This window comes from Neoarius graeffei, chromosome 25, assembly GCF_027579695.1.
Source record: "Neoarius graeffei isolate fNeoGra1 chromosome 25, fNeoGra1.pri, whole genome shotgun sequence".
In the NCBI taxonomy this organism is placed as follows: domain Eukaryota; kingdom Metazoa; phylum Chordata; class Actinopteri; order Siluriformes; family Ariidae; genus Neoarius; species Neoarius graeffei.
This window is the reverse complement of record NC_083593.1, coordinates 775,406-796,283: the sequence shown is the minus strand read 5'-3', so window position 1 is coordinate 796,283 and position 20,878 is coordinate 775,406. Positions and strand designations below refer to the sequence as shown.

Sequence of the window (20,878 nt, the reverse complement as noted above, 5' to 3'; positions counted from 1 at the left end):
GCATCATTCAGTCATCAATCTGGTGTTGTTACCAATGAATGTTGGATTAGTGTGTAATAAACAGTCACATGACCTCACAGAGCACACTCCACGTTGGATGAGGTTCTGCAGGGCCTGCTGGAGAACCCTGAGGAACAGAGGACCTTGAGTGGAGCTGCAGTAATTACAGAGTATGTGTTTATCATCCAGTCATGATGTTCTGTTCCTCTGCACCTCCGTCAGACAACATCTGTCTGTCCATCACTTCCTGTCCATGTGGAGTCTGATTTCCTGCACCTGTCTCTGGAACTCTGATTCTGCCCCACCGCATCACTTTCTGTCCTTATCCTGGACGGTGAAAGAAGCTGTAAGGTGTTTTTAAATGAGTCAGAACTCCAAAAAATAGGCAAATATACAGTATTTACACTAAAATGTTTACTGCATTTATTAACATATTATCCATCCATTATCTGTAGCCGCTTTATCCTGTTCTACAGGGTCGCAGGCGAGCTGGATCCTATCCCAGCTGACTACGGGCGAAAGGCGGGGTTCACCCTGGACAAGTCGCCAGGTCATCACAGGGCTGACACATAGACACAGACAACCATTCACACTCACATTCACACCTACGCTCAATTTAGAGTCACCAGTTAACCTAACCTGCATGTCTTTGGACTGTGGGGGAAACCGGAGCACCCGGAGGAAACCCACGGGGAGAACATGCAAACTCCGCACAGAAAGGCCCTCGAACCCGGACCTTCTTGCTGTGAGGCGACAGCACTAACCACTACACCACCGTGCCGCCCCAATTCATCAGAAAAATGGTCCTGATAAATGTTTTACTCCTTATTTTAGTTTAGCTGTTATTAATTTTTTAAAAGTTATTTATTTCAAGTAGATTTTTATCAGTTATCCTTATTGTTTTTCCTTTCCCTAATTTTGTCATAATTATAAGATTTATGTTTTTTTAACATGTTGCTGCAACAATAATATTTATTTACACAGTACCTTCCTTCAACTGAACATCTCTTTATGTAAATATGAACGAAATGAAGTCCAAAGGTCTCTGAAGAAAGCACAAGAATAATTCTGCATTCTGACCCACAACAGAGTGACCGGTGACTGCTCATTTTCTTTGCAAGGGACACGTTCATTAGGATTTTCTCAGTTAGCTAAAAAAAATTAAAAATTAGCTATGATGCTGTAAAGGAACAATTCTAAACAACTGACTCCGAGGAGACGTTCCGTACAGTGGAAGTGTTCTGTCGTGTTCAGAAATCTTGTCATTTCTAATTCATGTCTGTGCTGACACGAGGAACACGTGCTGATGGGTAAATATTTTACAGTAGAGCCAGACATCTCATAACATGCCACGCCCAGAAGACACGAACAACCTGTAACATGAACGACTTGTGTGTTAGTGTGAGCGCAGGGTCTGACCAGGAAATGGAGTGGATGTTTGGACCGAGTGTGAGTGCAGAGAGAGGATCCTGTGAGCAGATGGAGGAGAAAGAGGAGGAGGTGATGAAGGAGGGCAGCTGTTCCAGAGGAGACAGCAGTGAAGGAGCAGTGACGAGAGAAACAAACACACTCAGCTCATGTCTCACACACACACACACGGTGCAGAGAGATGCACTTTAATAGCAGAACCAACACTGTTTTCTCTCTGAGTTCTGAAACACATGAACACACACACACATGCTGTCAGTGTTTAACCCCTCACACCTGGGGCAGGTAACGGAGCGTGAGCTGATCCATCACCCGCTGCTCTTCACTCACTGTTTATTTCCTTTGTAGGTGTCAGAGATGTCAGGAACAGACAGGGAGAAGATTTTGCGGCAGAACATCACCCAGTCTTTGACCAGTTGCACAGGTACACCACCGTATCCACACACCATCTCCATCAGACACAACACTGACACGGCGTAGGCGTGTCCTACACCCATCAGCAACATCACAGGCTCCTCACTGTGGGCGCGTCCTAAATCACAGTTGTAGTTCTCATCTGTTTCTTGAGGAAATTAACGTCTGGATTTGTTCTTTAATCTGCAGAAGAATTATTTCGGCGCGTACACTCGTCTGAACATGGATCAGACCAAACGCAGGAGTTTCACTCCAACCTGCCCTCAGTCCATGAAGTTTCTCTCCACCTGACACAGTTAATAACATTAATAGTTAAAGGTTCCTATATGATCTGCACGCTGTACACACACGGCAGTAAGATTGATGGAGTTTAAGTTTTAACTCTTTAGATAATTAGCAGTGCTTTTGGCATGTTCCGCTGTTGTCTTAAAATATGTTCTTCCACATTTCTTTAGAAGGATCACTGAACATGTTCTGGACATCACGGCTGTGTTTTGCAGTTTCTCTGCAGTTTTAAGCCTTTTCAATGTTTTCTTTTAATGTTCACTCATTTATGGAGGGAGAATTCTAGAAATCAGCTGAAATGCCAGGGGAACATTATTTCCATAATTAATATTGTAATATTTCTGTGGCAAAATGTGTGAAATCCCTCTCCCTGGTCCCCACACTGACGTGTCTTTCGAAGCAACGACCTTTCATCTTCTCCAACGCTCCACAGGGTTGAGGAGATTCTCAGCTCAGGGGTTCGTAGATTTATGCACAAACTTCCTCGTCATTCTTTTTTAAAGATTTCACATCCCAAAACAATTAAAATGATTTAATAAAAATCTTCACCACAGTAACTTCATGATTAATTAGTTCTTGATCCTTGTTTGAGATTTAAAAGCATGTGTTAGTGGGTTTGTACTGCAGCATGCGTCATGTTTGAGTCAGTTATTAAAAACAGGATGGAATTTGAGATTTAATGAGGATTTAATTAAACACATTTTACACACACACAGGTTCAGTAACACGATGAAATAAACATTTCTGTTCACATTGCTTTTTGTGTATAAAAATAGTGCAATTTGGCTTTGTTTTTCAGTTTAATCATATTATAATGATGTATTTTAAAGTAGTTTACCTGTTCACCTGATGTGTTATCACCTGGCTCAGTGTTTATGCCTGGTGAAATGGTGATGGTGAGCACAATTATGGGATCTCTCTCTCTCTCTCTCCACTACCCTATTAGAAATACTGTGTATCTGAAATGTGAGAACGATTTATTGACACAAAACTAATCAGACCGTTGTATTTAAGTTCCTAAAACAAAGCTCCTCCCAGAGCATGACGTGATGAATGTCGTTTGGAGGAGAATGCCGAGTCTAAAGCTGCGTGTGCACTCAGCAGACCCGAGTGTCGGAGTGTACAGAGCATGTGTTCAGCTTGGTGTTTTTATCCTCAGTGTGAAGAGGAGAGAGAGACGGAGCCTTTCCTGTCCAGCTCGATGAGGCCGAGGTGCTGCAGCGTCTTAATCGCAGCCTCGCTCACCCTCATGTTCAATTTCTTCATCTTCTGCAAACTCAGAGGTGCCCTGAGGGAGGGGGGAAAAGAGAGCGAGTGTGTGTGAGAGACAGACACTTATTTTGAAAATATGTATAATGTGTTCCATTAAAACAGCAAGTGGTACATTAATGATTCTCTGAACAGCAGGGTTATTATTTTTGGCAATTTTGTGTGTGCGGCGCCACACCTGTTGTTGTCTGAGGAGAAGTGTTCGGCCAGCTGCGTGTACAGGGTGTTGAGGTCCCCGAGCTTGACATTTCCTCGGACACTTTGTGGAACAGCTTCGAACTCCACGACTTTCACGTCTCTGCTCTGTTCCTGTGCTGATCAACAAAAATGTGTCCATGTTTAATTTTCACAAATCAAACGAACCTTTCACTCCACGCTCTTTGCCACAGCACCACCTACTGTTACAGAGACGTTCCTCGTGAACTCAAACACCTGACGGTCTACAATTTACACAAACACATGCTGTATCTGTTCTGACAAACACACTCCAAATGTAGTGCGGAAGTCATTCATTTATTTTACAAATTATGAGAAAGATCAGAATATTGATGATGGATTGTGTGCGCATGTCCACATCAGAGTCTTTTTACTCTCTTGACGCGCTGATTCGTGTGGTTCAGCGATTAAAGCCAGATGTTTTCCCGTCCGGTACGCACACTGGTGCCATAGATCGTCATGTCCATTTGGGGGTCACAGTAATCAATTTAAACTTGTGGCGTTTAACGTGTACGGTGTGTGTCCAAGTTAGCAGTGATGTGGAGTTCAACACTCCCTCTGATGACTTATATTATTATACTTCTTCATATTCCGAACTGCTGTAATGATTAAATCCCCACACTTACAGGGAGACTCCTGCTGCACGTGCGTTTCAGACGACGTCTATGGAAGAAGAAAAAACATTGTTTAATTGATCAGTAATTTTACATAGAAATGTGCATAGGACTGTTTTATCCTCACAGAGGATGTAGTGTGGAATGATCTGAGAAAATAAAATGTAATTTACTAAAACTGCAAAATAAAGAGCTGAAAGATTTCCTCACACCCAGGGTTTAGGTGCAGGACAGCATTAATTATCCACTGTAATCGTTATACCAGTGCAAGTCCTCACAAGGACTGTGTGAGAGAGAGAGAGAGAGAGAGACCTGTATAGACAGAGCTGGGACTGAGGTACAGAGGGAATCTCTTGCTTCCTGTTCTTCCTGTGTGAGTGGAGGAACCTGCAGCAGAAACATTACACTCAGCTGTTATTTCTGTGAGAAACTCAGATTCTCCTGCTGGTTTAAAATCACGTGTCAGGTGGACATTAGTGTTGTGTTACCTGCATGTCTGTGGTGTTCTGCAGCTCCTCCACCAGCTTCACCGTGGTGTTCAGGTGAGATCTGATCGAATCCATCGAGCGTTTCTGCTCCGTGGCAATCTCCTCCATCTGAACACACAGAGCAGCGTGACGAGCCTTAAGGGCTGCCAGACTCTCCAGCAGCTGAACGGGGTTCCCCTAAAACACACACACTTAAGATCATATCTGTCACTTATGGAAGTCCAGAAGAGCCACAAGTTAGTTCTATTTTTCTGTGCCATGATCTTGACAATCACGGTATTTCTCCCCTGAGATCACAGCTTATTTTTTCATGATGCCGAAACATGCGATTGACCATAACTGCTGTTCATCATGCATCAGCTCATCCGTGTTTACTGGAATTAGTGACTGAAGCAAGAGGAAACAGCTGTACGGTCGTCAGCACCAGATCATTTCCAAATTGCTGTCCGTCACTAGAGAAGGAGAGTTGGAAAGCCGCAACTTTACCGCCACGGGCACCGTGGTGATCCTGAACGAGGGGTCGGTTTCACTGCCAGCCCACCTGAGGGACCGGGACATCACCATGGTTACCGCGTGATGTTTCAGAGATAATGAGAGAAATAAGTTTTGAGATAACAGCAAAGAAAAATGAAATAACTCATGGCCTGGATTTCTGCAGTTCTCTCTATAAACAGTGCCACCTCTAATTTACACTCAAATATTTTATATTAAAATCATTACATTTGATCAGTCTGCCATAATTTAATGATATTATTTTTTAAGATAGCTTTTGCTTATTTCCCCACCAGAAAGTTAATGAAAACATGAGCAAACATGTTTAAATCATTATTATTAAGCGAGAACGTGTCAAACCTCAGCAGTGCCGTTCTGCCGAGCGCTCGACATGAAATCGAACTTCAGCCGCTTCTCCACGTACTCGATGTCCGCCTCGGCTTTCTGGAACTACAACAACAACACTGTGTGGTTTAAATCAAACAAAATATAAAATCAACAACAAATATTCAGAAAACAACAAAAAAAACCTCATTTCTGAGTTAAAAACTGCACTTCAGCAAAGAAGTAACAGCTCAAATAAATAAGTAAATAAAAACAAAACAAGGTTAAAGAGCAGATATTTCAGATAATTCCTTTAGAATTAAATAAAAGTTATAAAATAGACCTAATAAAAGGCAATTACATTATTAAACAATATTAAATTATTTATAATTTCATCAATAGTTAATATATCTGAAATATGAAAATATTGTATAAAATAAAAACATCCACATAAAATAATTTTTCTAAAATACTACAAGAAACAATTATAAGAGTTATCTCCATGGAATAAATAAGTTTAAATCAATAATATGGCACAATGAGTCAAATGCATCTAAAAACCAGCAAAAAAAAAAAAAAGTGTGTACTGAATTTTAAAACTCAATTAAAAAAATAACACTTAAAAATAAAAAATCAATCAAATCAAATCAATCTCCAGTGTCCGTACTGAAATGGAGTTTAACCCAAAACCTGAAACCCTATAAGCAATATTGCACTACTCTGAACACAGCGCACAGCAGAGACAATACTGATAGGGTCTCAGGAATCAGGAACACACACAGATGTGCTCCAGCTGTGCACAGATGCTTTGACAATACTATTGCACTGCTCGCTGTGTGGTACAGTAGTGCAATGACGTCAGAGCCCCTGTAAACAGCACCGGTGTCGGGGAGGACGAGGAAGAGTGTGTTTGAGATCTCGGAGAGAAAAACCCGGCCAATGCCCTTTTAACATTGCACTGCTCTCAGAACCACGGCACCAGTAGTACAACATAAAAGGGGCACTGGACGGACAGAGGGAGGGATGAACAGATGGACAGATGTTGGTTCTCCTTCTGCAGGATGAATGTTAGAGTTAGAGACCTGCAAGACAAATAAACAGTTGCATCACACACGCCACGGCCCTGTCTCAACACCGCTTCAGCACATTCCACTGCTTATCAAAAGAACTTTACTGGAGTTAATAAGGTGATGGAAGAACCCGAACCCTCACAGAGGCCATTCAGTCACTTCATCAAGTCCAGTGAACCTCCTTGAGAAAACGAATTGCGCTCACTCCGCGTCTCACACTCTCATTTAACCAGAAATGACTCCATGAATATCTCTCTCTCTCTCTCTCTCTCCTCATTCCCCTTCACGACAGGACTGAAGCCCAGTCTCAGATCAGTGCAGCCTGAATCCTGACCTCACCGCTGATTTATTTACATATTCACACTTCCATCACTGCAATCTATAAATGAACACGATCCAGAAAAGTAGAACAGAATTGATTTTTAATTCTCCCAAAACAAAGTTTAACACACAAGGTTTTGTCTGTCCTGTTCAGACAACTGTACAGACACAGAGTGTAAAACTGCAGTCAGTTCCAACACACACACACACACACACACACACACACACACACACACACACACACACAGAGTGAGCTCAGTGTTTCAGTGACACACGTGTGGCTGCAAATCCTGGGGGAAAAAAAACCTGCACTCCTCTCCACTACTGTGTGCATTAAAGCGAGACCTCCTGCATGATCGCCCCTTTACAGCGCCTGTGTGTGTGTGTGTGTGTGTGTGTGTGTGTGTGTTTTCACGAAGACTGTAATGAAAAAGTGTCATTTAATATTCTGAAACTCTGAGACCTCAAAGGTCACGGATGTGGAGTTTGTGTGTACACGCACCTCTGTAGGCAAGTGAGCGCACATTCCCGGGCACGGCCTCCTCGCGAGCGCGCATTAAATACACTCCTCATATACCCTCATCATATACCCTCATCATATACCCACCTCATACACCCTCATCATATACCCACCTCATACACCCTCATATACCCTCATCATAGACCCACCTCATACACTCTCATATACCCTCATCATATACCCACCTCATACACTCTCATATACCCTCATCATATACCCACCTCATACACCCTCATCATATACCCTCATCATATACCCACCTCATACACCCTCATATACCCTCATCATAGACCCACCTCATACACTCTCATATACCCTCATCATATACCCACCTCATACACCCTCATCATATACCCTCATCATATACCCACCTCATACACCCTCATCATATACCCACCTCATACACCCTCATATACCCTCATCATATACCCACCTCATACACCCTCATATACCCTCATCATATACCCACCTCATACACCCTCATCATATACCCTCATCATATACCCACCTCATACACCCTCATCATATACCCTCATCATATACCCACCTCATACACCCTCATATACCCTCATCATATACCCACCTCATACACTCTCATATACCCTCATCATATACCCACCTCATACACCCTCATCATATACCCACCTCATACACCCTCATCAAATACCCACCTCATACACCCACCTCATCATATACCCTCATCATATACCCACCTCATACACCCTCATCATATACCCACCTCATACACTCTCATATACCCTCATCATATACCCACCTCATACACCCTCATCATATACCCACCTCATACACCCTCATCAAATACCCTCATCATATACCCACCTCATCATATACCCTCATCATATACCCACCTCATACACCCTCATCATATACCCACCTCATACACTCTCATATACCCTCATGATATACCCACCTCATACACCCTCATCATATACCCACCTCATACACCCTCATCATATACACTCTCATATACCCTCATCATATACCCTCATCATATACCCACCTCATACACCCTCATCATATACCCACCTCATACACCCTCATCATATACCCACCTCATACACTCTCATATACCCTCATCATATGCCCACCTCATACACCCTCATCATATACCCACCTCATACACCCTCATCATATACCCTCATCATATACCCACCTCATACACCCTCATATACCCTCATCATATACCCACCTCATACACCCTCATCATATACCCACCTCATACACCCTCATCATATACCCACCTCATACACCCTCATCATATACCCTCATCATATACCCACCTCATGCACCCTCATCATATACCCACATCATGCACCCTCATCATATACCCACATCATGCACCCTCATCATATACCCACATCATGCACCCTCATCATATACCCACCTCATACACCCTCATCATATACCCACCTCATACACCCTCATCATATACCCACCTCATACACCCTCATCATATACCCACCTCATACACCTTCATCATATACCCACCTCATACACCCTCATCATATACCCACCTCATACACCCTCATCATATACCCACCTCATACACCCTCATATACCCTCATCATATACCCACCTCATACACCCTCATATACCCTCATCATATACCCACCTCATACACCCTCATCATATACCCACCTCATCATATACCCTCATCATATACCCACCTCATACACCCTCATCATATACCCTCATCATGCACCCTCATCATATACCCACCTCATGCACCCTCATCATAGACCCACCTCATGCACCCTCATCATAGACCCACCTCATACACCCTCATCATATACCCTCATCATATACCCACCTCATACACCCTCATCATATACCCACATCATGCACCCTCATCATATACCCACCTCATACACCCTCATCATATACCCTCATCATATACCCACCTCATACACCCTCATCATATACCCACATCATGCACCCTCATCATATACCCACATCATGCACCCTCATCATATACCCACCTCATGCACCCTCATCATATACCCACATCATGCACCCTCATCATATACCCACCTCATGCACCCTCATCATATACCCACCTCATGCACACTCATCATATACCCACCTCATACACCCTCATCATATACCCACGTCATACACCCTCATCATATACCCACCTCATACACCTTCATACACCCTCATCATATACCCACCTCATACACCCTCATCATATACCCACCTGATACACCCTCATCAAATACCCTCATCATATACCCACCTCATACACCCTCATCATATACCCACCTCATACACTCTCATATACCCTCATCATATACCCACCTCATACACCCTCATCATATACCCACCTCATACACCCTCATCATATACACTCTCATATACCCTCATCATATACCCTCATCATATACCCACCTCATACACCCTCATATACCCTCATCATATACCCACCTCATACACCCTCATCATATACCCACCTCATACACCCTCATCATATACACTCTCATATACCCTCATCATATACCCTCATCATATACCCACCTCATACACCCTCATATACCCTCATCATATACCCACCTCATATACCCTCATCATACACCCTCATCATACACCCACCTCATACACCCTCATATACCCTCATCATATACCCACCTCATACACCCTCATATACCCTCATCATATACCCACCTCATACACCCTCATCATACACTCTCATAGACCCTCATCATACACCCTCATCATACACCCTCATCATACACCCACCTCATACACCCACCTCATACACCCACCTCATACACCCTCATCATATACCCTCATCATATACCCACCTCATCATATACCCTCATCATATACCCACCTCATACACCCTCATCATATACCCACCTCATACACTCTCATATACCCTCATCATATACCCACCTCATACACCCTCATCATATACCCACCTCATACACCCTCATCATATACACTCTCATATACCCTCATCATATACCCTCATCATATACCCACCTCATACACCCTCATATACCCTCATCATATACCCACCTCATACACCCTCATCATATACCCACCTCATACACCCTCATCATATACCCACCTCATACACTCTCATATACCCTCATCATATGCCCACCTCATACACCCTCATCATATACCCACCTCATACACCCTCATCATATACCCTCATCATATACCCACCTCATACACCCTCATATACCCTCATCATATACCCACCTCATACACCCTCATATACCCTCATCATATACCCACCTCATACACCCTCATCATACACTCTCATATACCCTCATCATATACCCACCTCATACACCCTCATATACCCTCATCATATACCCACCTCATACACCCTCATCATATACCCACTTCATACACCCTCATCATATACCCACATCATGCACCCTCATCATATACCCACATCATGCACCCTCATCATATACCCACCTCATACACCCTCATCATATACCCACCTCATACACCCTCATCATATACCCACCTCATACACCCTCATCATATACCCACCTCATACACCCTCATCATATACCCACCTCATACACCTTCATACACCCTCATCATATACCCACCTCATACACCCTCATCATATACCCACCTCATACACCCTCATCATATACCCACCTCATACACCCTCATCATATACCCACCTCATACACCCTCATATACCCTCATCATATACCCACCTCATACACCCTCATATACCCTCATCATATACCCACCTCATACACCCTCATCATATACCCTCATCATATACCCACCTCATACACCCTCATCATATACCCACCTCATACACCCTCATCATATACCCACCTCATACACCCTCATCATATACCCACCTCATACACCCTCATCATATACCCACCTCATACACCCTCATATACCCTCATCATATACCCACCTCATACACCCTCATATACCCTCATCATATACCCACCTCATACACCCTCATCATATACCCTCATCATATACCCACCTCATCATATACCCTCATCATATACCCACCTCATACACCCTCATCATATACCCTCATCATATACCCACCTCATACACCCTCATCATATACCCACATCATGCACCCTCATCATATACCCACCTCATGCACCCTCATCATAGACCCACCTCATACACCCTCATCATATACCCTCATCATGCACCCTCATCATATACCCACCTCATGCACCCTCATCATAGACCCACCTCATACACCCTCATCATATACCCTCATCATATACCCACCTCATACACCCTCATCATATACCCACATCATGCACCCTCATCATATACCCACCTCATGCACCCTCATCATATACCCACCTCATGCACCCTCATCATATACCCACCTCATGCACCCTCATCATATACCCACCTCATGCACCCTCATCATATACCCACCTCATGCACCCTCATCATATACCCACCTCATGCACCCTCATCATATACCCACCTCATGCACACTCATCATATACCCACGTCATACACCCTCATCATATACCCACCTCATGCACCCTCATCATATACCCACCTCATACACCCTCATCATATACCCACGTCATACACCCTCATCATATACCCACCTCATACACCTTCATACACCCTCATCATATACCCACCTCATACACCCTCATCATATACCCACCTCATACACCCTCATCATATACCCACCTCATACACCTTCATACACCCTCATCATATACCCACCTCATACACCCTCATCATATACCCACCTCATACACCCTCATCATATACCCACCTCATACACCCTCATATACCCTCATCATATACCCACCTCATACACCCTCATATACCCTCATCATATACCCACCTCATACACCCTCATCATATACCCTCATCATATACCCACCTCATCATATACCCTCATCATATACCCACCTCATACACCCTCATCATATACCCTCATCATATACCCACCTCATACACCCTCATCATATACCCACATCATGCACCCTCATCATAGACCCACCTCATGCACCCTCATCATAGACCCACCTCATGCACCCTCATCATAGAACCACCTCATACACCCTCATCATATACCCTCATCATATACCCACCTCATACACCCTCATCATATACCCACATCATGCACCCTCATCATATACCCACCTCATACACCCTCATCATATACCCTCATCATATACCCACCTCATACACCCTCATATACCCTCATCATATACCCACCTCATACACCCTCATCATATACCCACCTCATACACCCTCATCATATACCCACCTCATACACTCTCATATACCCTCATCATATGCCCACCTCATACACCCTCATCATATACCCACCTCATACACCCTCATCATATACCCTCATCATATACCCACCTCATACACCCTCATATACCCTCATCATATACCCACCTCATACACCCTCATATACCCTCATCATATACCCACCTCATACACCCTCATCATACACTCTCATATACCCTCATCATATACCCACCTCATACACCCTCATACACCCTCATCATATACCCACATCATGCACCCTCATCATATACCCACATCATGCACCCTCATCATATACCCACCTCATGCACCCTCATCATATACCCACCTCATGCACCCTCATCATATACCCACCTCATGCACCCTCATCATATACCCACCTCATGCACCCTCATCATATACCCACCTCATGCACCCTCATCATATACCCACCTCATGCACACTCATCATATACCCACCTCATACACCCTCATCATATACCCACGTCATACACCCTCATCATATACCCACCTCATACACCCTCATCATATACCCACCTCATACACCCTCATCATATACCCACCTCATACACCCTCATCATATACCCTCATCATATACCCACCTCATACACTCTCATATACCCTCATCATATACCCTCATCATATGCCCACCTCATACACTCTCAAATACCCTCATCATATACCCACCTCATACACCCTCATATACCCTCATCATATACCCACCTCATACACCCTCATATACCCTCATCATATACCCACCTCATACACCCTCATATACCCTCATCATATACCCACCTCATACACCCTCATATACCCTCATCATATACCCACCTCATACACCCTCATCATACACCCTCATATACCCTCATCATATACCCACCTCATACACCCTCATATACCCTCATCATATACCCACCTCATACACCCTCATCATATACCCACCTCATACACCCTCATCATATACCCACCTCATACACCCTCATCATATACCCTCATCATATACCCACTTCATACACCCTCATCATATACCCACATCATGCACCCTCATCATATACCCACCTCATGCACCCTCATCATATACCCACCTCATACACCCTCATCATATACCCACCTCATACACCCTCATCATATACCCACCTCATACACCCTCATCATATACCCACCTCATACACCTTCATACACCCTCATCATATACCCACCTCATACACCCTCATCATACACTCTCATATACCCTCATCATATACCCACCTCATACACCCTCATATACCCACCTCATACACCCTCATATACCCTCATCATATACCCACCTCATACACCCTCATATACCCTCATCATATACCCACCTCATACACCCTCATCATATACCCTCATCATATACCCACCTCATCATATACCCACCTCATACACCCTCATCATATACCCACCTCATACACCCTCATCATATACCCACATCATGCACCCTCATCATATACCCACCTCATGCACCCTCATCATATACCCACCTCATGCACCCTCATCATAGACCCACCTCATACACCCTTATATACCCTCATCATACACCCACCTCATACACCCTCATCATATACCCTCATCATATACCCACCTCATCATATACCCTCATCATATACCCTCATCATATACCCTCATCATACACCCTCATCATATACCCACCTCATACACCCTCATCATATACCCACCTCATACACCCTTATATACCCTCATCATACACTCTCATATACCCTCATCATATACCCACCTCATACACCCTCATATACCCTCATCATATACCCACCTCATACACCCTCATATACCCTCATCATAGACCCACCTCATACACTCTCATATACCCTCATCATATACCCACCTCATACACCCTCATCATATACCCACCTCATACACTCTCAAATACCCTCATCATATACCCACCTCATACACCCTCATCATATACCCTCATCATATACCCACCTCATACACTCTCAAATACCCTCATCATATACCCACCTCATATACCCTCATCATATACCCACCTCATACACTCTCAAATACCCTCATCATATACCCACCTCATACACCCTCATCATATACCCACCTCATACACTCTCAAATACCCTCATCATATACCCACCTCATACACCCTCATCATATACCCACCTCATACACTCTCAAATACCCTCATCATATACCCACCTCATACACCCTCATCATATACCCTCATCATATACCCACCTCATACACCCTCATCATATACCCACCTCATACACTCTCAAATACCCTCATCATATACCCACCTCATATACCCTCATCATATACCCACCTCATACACTCTCATATACCCTCAGCATATACCCACCTCATACACCCTCATCATATACCCACCTCATACACTCTCAAATACCCTCATCATATACCCACCTCATACACTCTCATATACCCTCATCATATACCCACCTCATACACTCTCATATACCCTCATCATATACCCACCTCATACACCCTCATATACCCTCATCATATACCCACCTCATACACCCTCATATACCCTCATCATATACCCACCTCATACACTCTCATATACCCTCATCATATACCCTCATCATATACCCACCTCATATACCCTCATCATATACCCACCTCATACACCCTCATCATATACCCTCATCATATACCCACCTCATACACTCTCATATACCCTCATCATAGACCCACCTCATACACTCTCATATACCCTCATCATATACCCACCTCATACACTCTCATATACCCTCATCATATACCCACCTCATACACCCTCATATACTCTCATACACTCTCCTCATATACCCATCACATATACTCTCATATACCCTCATCAGATACCCTCCTCATATACCCTCATACTAGTTGTCCTTTTCTTGTCTGTGAGCCACAGTTTTCACCTTTTACTCACTACAACAGCATTCAGTGAGAGAACTGGTTCGATGAAAGTGTTAGAAAATGTGTTGCTCAAAAATCAGAGTCTGATCGCTGTTTGTGGTGATTTTGTCGCCTCAAAGCGCGCGCGGTTTGCCAGCCACAAACTGAGGAGGCGCACAAAATTCACCGTCGGGTGTGTGTGCGCCGGCCGGGGTGTGTGTGCGCCGGCCGGGGTGTGTGTGTGTGGTGTGTGTGCGCCGGCCGGGGTGTGTGTGTGTGGTGTGTGTGCGCCGGCCGGGGTGTGTGTGTGTGGTGTGTGTGCGCCGGCCGGGGTGTGTGTGTGTGGTGTGTGTGCGCCGGCCGGGGTGTGTGTGTGTGGTGTGTGTGCGCCGGCCGGGGTGTGTGTGTGTGGTGTGTGTGCGCCGGCCGGGGTGTGTGTGTGTGGTGTGTGTGCGCCGGCCGGGGTGTGTGTGTGTGGTGTGTGTGCGCCGGCCGGGGTGTGTGTGTGTGGTGTGTGTGCGCCGGCCGGGGTGTGTGTGTGTGGTGTGTGTGCGCCGGCCGGGGTGTGTGTGTGTGGTGTGTGTGCGCCGGCCGGGGTGTGTGTGTGTGGTGTGTGTGCGCCGGCCGGGGTGTGTGTGTGTGGTGTGTGTGCGCCGGCCGGGGTGTGTGTGTGTGGTGTGTGTGCGCCGGCCGGGGTGTGTGTGTGTGGTGTGTGTGCGCCGGCCGGGGTGTGTGTGTGTGGTGTGTGTGCGCCGGCCGGGGTGTGTGTGTGTGGTGTGTGTGCGCCGGCCGGGGTGTGTGTGTGTGGTGTGTGTGCGCCGGCCGGGGTGTGTGTGTGTGGTGTGTGTGCGCCGGCCGGGGTGTGTGTGTGTGGTGTGTGTGCGCCGGCCGGGGTGTGTGTGTGTGGTGTGTGTGCGCCGGCCGGGGTGTGTGTGTGTGGTGTGTGTGCGCCGGCCGGGGTGTGTGTGTGTGGTGTGTGTGCGCCGGCCGGGGTGTGTGTGTGTGGTGTGTGTGCGCCGGCCGGGGTGTGTGTGTGTGGTGTGTGTGCGCCGGCCGGGGTGTGTGTGTGTGGTGTGTGTGCGCCGGCCGGGGTGTGTGTGTGTGGTGTGTGTGCGCCGGCCGGGGTGTGTGTGTGTGGTGTGTGTGCGCCGGCCGGGGTGTGTGTGTGTGGTGTGTGTGCGCCGGCCGGGGTGTGTGTGTGTGGTGTGTGTGCGCCGGCCGGGGTGTGTGTGTGTGGTGTGTGTGCGCCGGCCGGGGTGTGTGTGTGTGTGGTGTGTGTGCGCCGGCCGGGGTGTGTGTGTGTGGTGTGTGTGCGCCGGCCGGGGTGTGTGTGTGTGTGGTGTGTGTGCGCCGGCCGGGGTGTGTGTGTGTGGTGTGTGTGCGCCGGCCGGGGTGTGTGTGTGTGTGGTGTGTGTGCGCCGGCCGGGGTGTGTGTGTGTGTGGTGTGTGTGCGCCGGCCGGGTGTGTGTGTGTGTGGTGTGTGTGCGCCGGCCGGGGTGTGTGTGTGTGGTGTGTGTGCGCCGGCCGGGGTGTGTGTGTGTGGTGTGTGTGCGCCGGCCGGGGTGTGTGTGTGTGGTGTGTGTGCGCCGGCCGGGGTGTGTGTGTGTGGTGTGTGTGCGCCGGCCGGGGTGTGTGTGTGTGGTGTGTGTGCGCCGGCCGGGGTGTGTGTGTGTGGTGTGTGTGCGCCGGCCGGGGTGTGTGTGTGTGGTGTGTGTGCGCCGGCCGGGGTGTGTGTGTGTGGTGTGTGTGCGCCGGCCGGGGTGTGTGTGTGTGGTGTGTGTGCGCCGGCCGGGGTGTGTGTGTGTGGTGTGTGTGCGCCGGCCGGGGTGTGTGTGTGTGGTGTGTGTGCGCCGGCCGGGGTGTGTGTGTGTGGTGTGTGTGCGCCGGCCGGGGTGTGTGTGTGTGGTGTGTGTGCGCCGGCCGGGGTGTGTGTGTGTGGTGTGTGTGCGCCGGCCGGGGTGTGTGTGTGTGGTGTGTGTGCGCCGGCCGGGGTGTGTGTGTGTGGTGTGTGTGCGCCGGCCGGGGTGTGTGTGTGTGGTGTGTGTGCGCCGGCCGGGGTGTGTGTGTGTGGTGTGTGTGCGCCGGCCGGGGTGTGTGTGTGTGGTGTGTGTGCGCCGGCCGGGGTGTGTGTGTGTGGTGTGTGTGCGCCGGCCGGGGTGTGTGTGTGTGGTGTGTGTGCGCCGGCCGGGGTGTGTGTGTGTGGTGTGTGTGCGCCGGCCGGGGTGTGTGTGTGTGGTGTGTGTGCGCCGGCCGGGGTGTGTGTGTGTGGTGTGTGTGCGCCGGCCGGGGTGTGTGTGTGTGGTGTGTGTGCGCCGGCCGGGGTGTGTGTGTGTGGTGTGTGTGCGCCGGCCGGGGTGTGTGTGTGTGGTGTGTGTGCGCCGGCCGGGGTGTGTGTGTGTGGTGTGTGTGCGCCGGCCGGGGTGTGTGTGTGTGTGGTGTGTGTGCGCCGGCCGGGGTGTGTGTGTGTGGTGTGTGTGCGCCGGCCGGGGTGTGTGTGTGTGGTGTGTGTGCGCCGGCCGGGGTGTGTGTGTGTGGTGTGTGTGCGCCGGCCGGGGTGTGTGTGTGTGGTGTGTGTGCGCCGGCCGGGGTGTGTGTGTGTGGTGTGTGTGCGCCGGCCGGGGTGTGTGTGTGTGGTGTGTGTGCGCCGGCCGGGGTGTGTGTGTGTGGTGTGTGTGCGCCGGCCGGGGTGTGTGTGTGTGGTGTGTGTGCGCCGGCCGGGGTGTGTGTGTGTGGTGTGTGTGCGCCGGCCGGGGTGTGTGTGTGTGGTGTGTGTGCGCCGGCCGGGGTGTGTGTGTGTGGTGTGTGTGCGCCGGCCGGGGTGTGTGTGTGTGGTGTGTGTGCGCCGGCCGGGGTGTGTGTGTGTGGTGTGTGTGCGCCGGCCGGGGTGTGTGTGTGTGGTGTGTGTGCGCCGGCCGGGGTGTGTGTGTGTGGTGTGTGTGCGCCGGCCGGGGTGTGTGTGTGTGGTGTGTGTGCGCCGGCCGGGGTGTGTGTGTGTGGTGTGTGTGCGCCGGCCGGGGTGTGTGTGTGTGGTGTGTGTGCGCCGGCCGGGGTGTGTGTGTGTGGTGTGTGTGCGCCGGCCGGGGTGTGTGTGTGTGGTGTGTGTGCGCCGGCCGGGGTGTGTGTGTGTGGTGTGTGTGCGCCGGCCGGGGTGTGTGTGTGTGGTGTGTGTGCGCCGGCCGGGGTGTGTGTGTGTGGTGTGTGTGCGCCGGCCGGGGTGTGTGTGTGTGGTGTGTGTGCGCCGGCCGGGGTGTGTGTGTGTGGTGTGTGTGCGCCGGCCGGGGTGTGTGTGTGTGGTGTGTGTGCGCCGGCCGGGGTGTGTGTGTGTGGTGTGTGTGCGCCGGCCGGGGTGTGTGTGTGTGGTGTGTGTGCGCCGGCCGGGGTGTGTGTGTGTGGTGTGTGTGCGCCGGCCGGGGTGTGTGTGTGTGGTGTGTGTGCGCCGGCCGGGGTGTGTGTGTGTGGTGTGTGTGCGCCGGCCGGGGTGTGTGTGTGTGGTGTGTGTGCGCCGGCCGGGGTGTGTGTGTGTGGTGTGTGTGCGCCGGCCGGGGTGTGTGTGTGTGGTGTGTGTGCGCCGGCCGGGGTGTGTGTGTGTGGTGTGTGTGCGCCGGCCGGGGTGTGTGTGTGTGGTGTGTGTGCGCCGGCCGGGGTGTGTGTGTGTGGTGTGTGTGCGCCGGCCGGGGTGTGTGTGTGGTGTGTGTGCGCCGGCCGGGGTGTGTGTGTGGTGTGTGTGCGCCGGCCGGGGTGTGTGTGTGGTGTGTGTGCGCCGGCCGGGGTGTGTGTGTGGTGTGTGTGCGCCGGCCGGGGTGTGTGTGTGGTGTGTGTGCGCCGGCCGGGGTGTGTGTGTGGTGTGTGTGCGCCGGCCGGGGTGTGTGTGTGGTGTGTGTGCGCCGGCCGGGGTGTGTGTGTGGTGTGTGTGCGCCGGCCGGGGTGTGTGTGTGGTGTGTGTGCGCCGGCCGGGGTGTGTGTGTGTGGTGTGTGTGCGCCGGCCGGGGTGTGTGTGTGTGGTGTGTGTGCGCCGGCCGGGGTGTGTGTGTGGTGTGTGTGCGCCGGCCGGGGTGTGTGTGTGGTGTGTGTGCGCCGGCCGGGGTGTGTGTGTGGTGTGTGTGCCGGCCGGGGTGTGTGTGTGGTGTGTGTGTGTGTGTGTGCCGGCCGGGGTGTGTGTGTGTGTGCCGGCCGGGGTGTGTGTGTGTGTGCCGGCCGGGGTGTGTGTGTGTGTGCCGGCCGGGGTGTGTGTGTGGTGTGTGTGTGCCGGCCGGGGTGTGTGTGGTGTGTGTGTGCCGGCCGGGGTGTGTGTGGTGTGTGTGTGCCGGCCGGGGTGTGTGTGTGCCGGCCGGGGTGTGTGTGTGCCGGCCGGGGTGTGTGTGTGTCGGCCGGGGTGTGTGTGTGTGTGTGTATGCCGGGGTTTGTGTGTGTGCCGGTGTGTGTGTGTGTGTGTATGCCGGGGTTTGTGTGTGTGTGTGTGTGCGCGCGCCGGGGTGTGTGTGTGTGTGTGTCTATAGAGATACGTTAAACATAAATGACATTGAACGATAAGATCACGTCGCTGGTTTATATCGGAATATCTTGTTAAAGAGTTCGGTTGAAAATAGGGGGAAAATGTTAAACCCAACCGCAGCGCTTACCATCGCCTCCAGCTTATCAACTGCTGTCTCCATGTTGAATAGTTTACATTCCTCAAGCAGCCCCGGAAATACAGCGCGAGCAGCCAGTCTAACGCGTCTTACTATTGGCTGAGCCGTCGCGAATAGTGACAGCTGATTGGTCAGTGAGGAGAAGCCGCAGCGAGAGAAAGGTGGAGTTTCATGAAATGGCTTTCGAAATATCGGGCGAATCCCAAATCAGCTCCTGCCTCCCTACATCAGCGCACTGTACAGCGACTAAACTCACGACGCTTTTGCGCACTATGGAGTGCACTATATATTTAATAGGGCGTTAACCAGTATTCGACCACTGGTTGGATGGAAGTCAGACAGCGATTGGACGGCACATTTCAAAAGTGTGGAAGAGTTGTGTGGCAAATAAAAAGATTATTATGTCCGATTTTGTTCTACTTTCAAGTCGAGATTGTGTATGAAATTATAGGTCATAGGATTTTCGAAGAAAGTTGTTTCAAAACTTGGCACATTTTAATGACTACTCGGAATCAGCAAGCTCTTAAAATATTTTTGCAATATAGGAATTAGAGCAGTGATATTATTGTTATTTTGTTGTCACGATGATGACAGATGTGCCTTCTCTCTTTATATTTTTACTGTACGCTCCCCGG

General features: G+C 49.0%; 1 protein-coding gene across 1 annotated transcript; it reads right to left on the bottom strand.

Moving 5' to 3' along the window:
- Nucleotides 1–2,795: 2,795 nt before the first annotated feature.
- ska2 (spindle and kinetochore associated complex subunit 2) lies at nucleotides 2,796–20,334 on the bottom strand. The gene is made up of 7 exons (XM_060909322.1): nucleotides 20,235–20,334; nucleotides 5,567–5,656; nucleotides 4,715–4,891; nucleotides 4,539–4,613; nucleotides 4,239–4,275; nucleotides 3,575–3,710; nucleotides 2,796–3,415 (listed from the first exon to the last, which is right to left on the bottom strand). The coding sequence occupies exons 1-7, from the start codon at nucleotides 20,265–20,267 to the stop codon at nucleotides 3,283–3,285; spliced, it is 681 nt and encodes a 226-aa protein (XP_060765305.1). The 5' UTR covers nucleotides 20,268–20,334; the 3' UTR covers nucleotides 2,796–3,282.
- Nucleotides 20,335–20,878: the final 544 nt, after the last annotated feature.

Coding starts and splice junctions, on each gene's coding strand:
- ska2 (XM_060909322.1), bottom strand. CDS start 20,267: ATGGAGACAGCAGTTGATAAGCTGGAGGCGATG. Junction 5,657..20,234: donor TTGATAAGCTGGAGGCGATG/GTAAGCGCTGCG, acceptor TTGTTGTTGTAG/TTCCAGAAAGCCGAGGCGGA. Junction 4,892..5,566: donor GGCAGAACGGCACTGCTGAG/GTTTGACACGTT, acceptor TGTGTGTTTTAG/GGGAACCCCGTTCAGCTGCT.